Below are 2,180 nucleotides of genomic sequence, written 5' to 3'. Positions count from 1 at the left end.
GGTCTCGTGGCTCCTAGACACCCGTATTTAGAAAGTCCCTTTGCATCTAGATGCCAGTGATTCAGACCTTAGGATTATGTAGTGTGGTGATAGATCAGAGAAGAATGGAGGAACCAGAGGAAGGAAACCTCCCAGACAGAGTGAGGAGACTGTGTTTCAGAACGCTTCCCGACATGGCCACCTGTAATGATGGTCACATCAGCAAACAGACCCCTGCTCCAGCCAGGCTGAGTAACAGAACCTTTGTGTCTACTGTTCTCCCCGACCCAGGATCACACAAGAGGAGCTTAAGCCTCGGAGATAAAGAAATAAGCCGGTCCTCTCCTTCACCGGCCCTGGAGCAGCCTTTCAGAGACCGGTCCAACACTCTGAGTGAGAAGACGGCGCTGCCCGTCATCCGAGACAAGTACAAAGACCTGACTGGCGAGGTGGAGGTAAGCTGGGCAGCCTCCTGGAAGAGCACTCCAGGAAAGAATGCTTTTCCATTGTCCCAGGGAAGGGAGAGGGGAGGGGTGAGGAGGAGACTCTGGACGCCAGAATGAGCATGCTCCCTGCGTGTGACAGCCACTGAAGTCCTGGCTAAAGTTGAAGTTGTTGCTGGGACTTTGTAAGGACAGAAGTGTTTGAGAAAATCTTTTCCAAAACTTATACTTTATCATCCTACTGAATTTTTAAACATCAATATAAAGAAAAGGAAAAAATGTTTTGGATTTTCTATTTCTGTGTATGGTATCTTAATTCCATCCCTGTTCCTTGTGATACATACGAGTGTACACACACACCACACACACACACAGAGTAATGAACTGGAGAATGGAAAACTGAGGTTCTATTCTGTGGGGTTTTTATTGTTGTCTTTAGTTTGGGGGCGTGGGGGGGGTTGTTGTTGTTGTTTTGATTTTGATTTTGTGTGGCTTTGGAACCTGTCCTAGAACTTACTCTATAGAGCAGGCTGGCCTGGAACTCACAGAGATCTGCCTGCCTCTGCCTCCCGAGTGCTGGGATTAAATGCCTGCGCCACCACCACCCAATTTTATTGCTGTTTTGGGACACTCTCATGTAGTCCTGGTTGGCCTAGAACTCTCTATGTTGACCAGGCTAGCCTTAAACTCAGTGATCCTGCTTTTGCCCCCCAAGTTCTAGGATTTCAGGGGTACGCCCCTGCGCCTAGCTAAAGCTGTAGGATGGCACAAGCTCATATACTAGAGACCTCCATGGTGACCGGTAGAAGCTTACACTGTTACTGACGGGAGCAAATGAGGTGGTGTTTACACAGAGAGGTAGCAGTAAAATAGGTCCTTCAATTTCATATTTCTTGTCTCAGTGGATTTTGAAGGATAACTGTCTTTTGCAAGCATGCTTTCAGTAGAAAGGAATCTTCCAAGCCTTGTATTGAGTGAAGTCATAAACAGAGCACCCTCAAGCCTGCCTTGTTGAACTCAGTTCCTTTTATAAAACCCACAGGAAAACGAGAGATACGCGTATGAGTGGCAGAGATGCCTGGGGAGCGCCCTGGATGTGAGTATGTCACTTCTCTGCACCCGCGTGTTCTCTTGCACTGTTTTGTCTCCTCCTTGGTTCTTCTGAATGAATGCAGGAAAACACGAGGGATGCCTTACTTCCTTCTCCACACACAGCATGGAAATCAGGCAGGGCTCTCAGTGAGCTGGCTCAGTATTTGAGAGTAGTGGCTGCTCTTCCGGAGGACCCGGGTTCAATTCCCAGCATCTACATGGCAGCTCACAACTGTCTGTGACTCCAGTTCCAGAGGATCCAGCACCCTTATACAGACATACATGCAGGCAAAACACCAATGTATATAACATAAAAGTAAATAAATTTTAAAAAGAAAAGGAAACCGTGCACTTCCAGTTTGCAGTGTAGACACTGCTCATTGGCCAGCTGTCCTGGCCTGTCGCTGTGTTTAAGACATGGCAAAGTGATAGGATCACCTCTGGCCTGCATGAAAACAATATGAACCGGGGCTGGAGAGATGGCTCAGCGGTTAAGAGCATTTCCTGCTCTTCCAAAGGTCCTGAGTTCAATTCCCAGCAACCACATGGTGGCTCACAACCATCTGTAAAGAGGTCTGGCGCCCTCTTCTGGCCTTCAGGCATACAGACAGAATATTGTATACATAATAAATAAATATTGTATACATAATAAATAAATAAATATTT

General features: G+C 47.0%; 1 protein-coding gene across 1 annotated transcript; it reads left to right on the top strand.

Annotated features, from left to right (window-relative positions):
• The first annotated feature begins 150 nt into the window (after positions 1 to 150).
• Positions 151 to 1,602, top strand: LOC126496216 (synergin gamma-like). The gene is made up of 2 exons (XM_050133764.1): positions 151 to 434; positions 1,465 to 1,602. The coding sequence occupies exons 1-2, from the start codon at positions 174 to 176 to the stop codon at positions 1,585 to 1,587; spliced, it is 384 nt and encodes a 127-aa protein (XP_049989721.1). The 5' UTR covers positions 151 to 173; the 3' UTR covers positions 1,588 to 1,602.
• The last annotated feature ends 578 nt before the right edge of the window (positions 1,603 to 2,180 follow it).

The sequence above is a fragment of the Alexandromys fortis genome, unplaced genomic scaffold (genome assembly GCF_014885135.2).
Source record: "Alexandromys fortis isolate MF-2015 unplaced genomic scaffold, M_Fortis_MF-2015_v1.1 scaffold_1882, whole genome shotgun sequence".
In the NCBI taxonomy this organism is placed as follows: Eukaryota; Metazoa; Chordata; class Mammalia; order Rodentia; family Cricetidae; genus Alexandromys; species Alexandromys fortis.
Note: the sequence above shows the minus strand (reverse complement) of the source record. Positions and strands in the feature narration are given on the sequence as shown.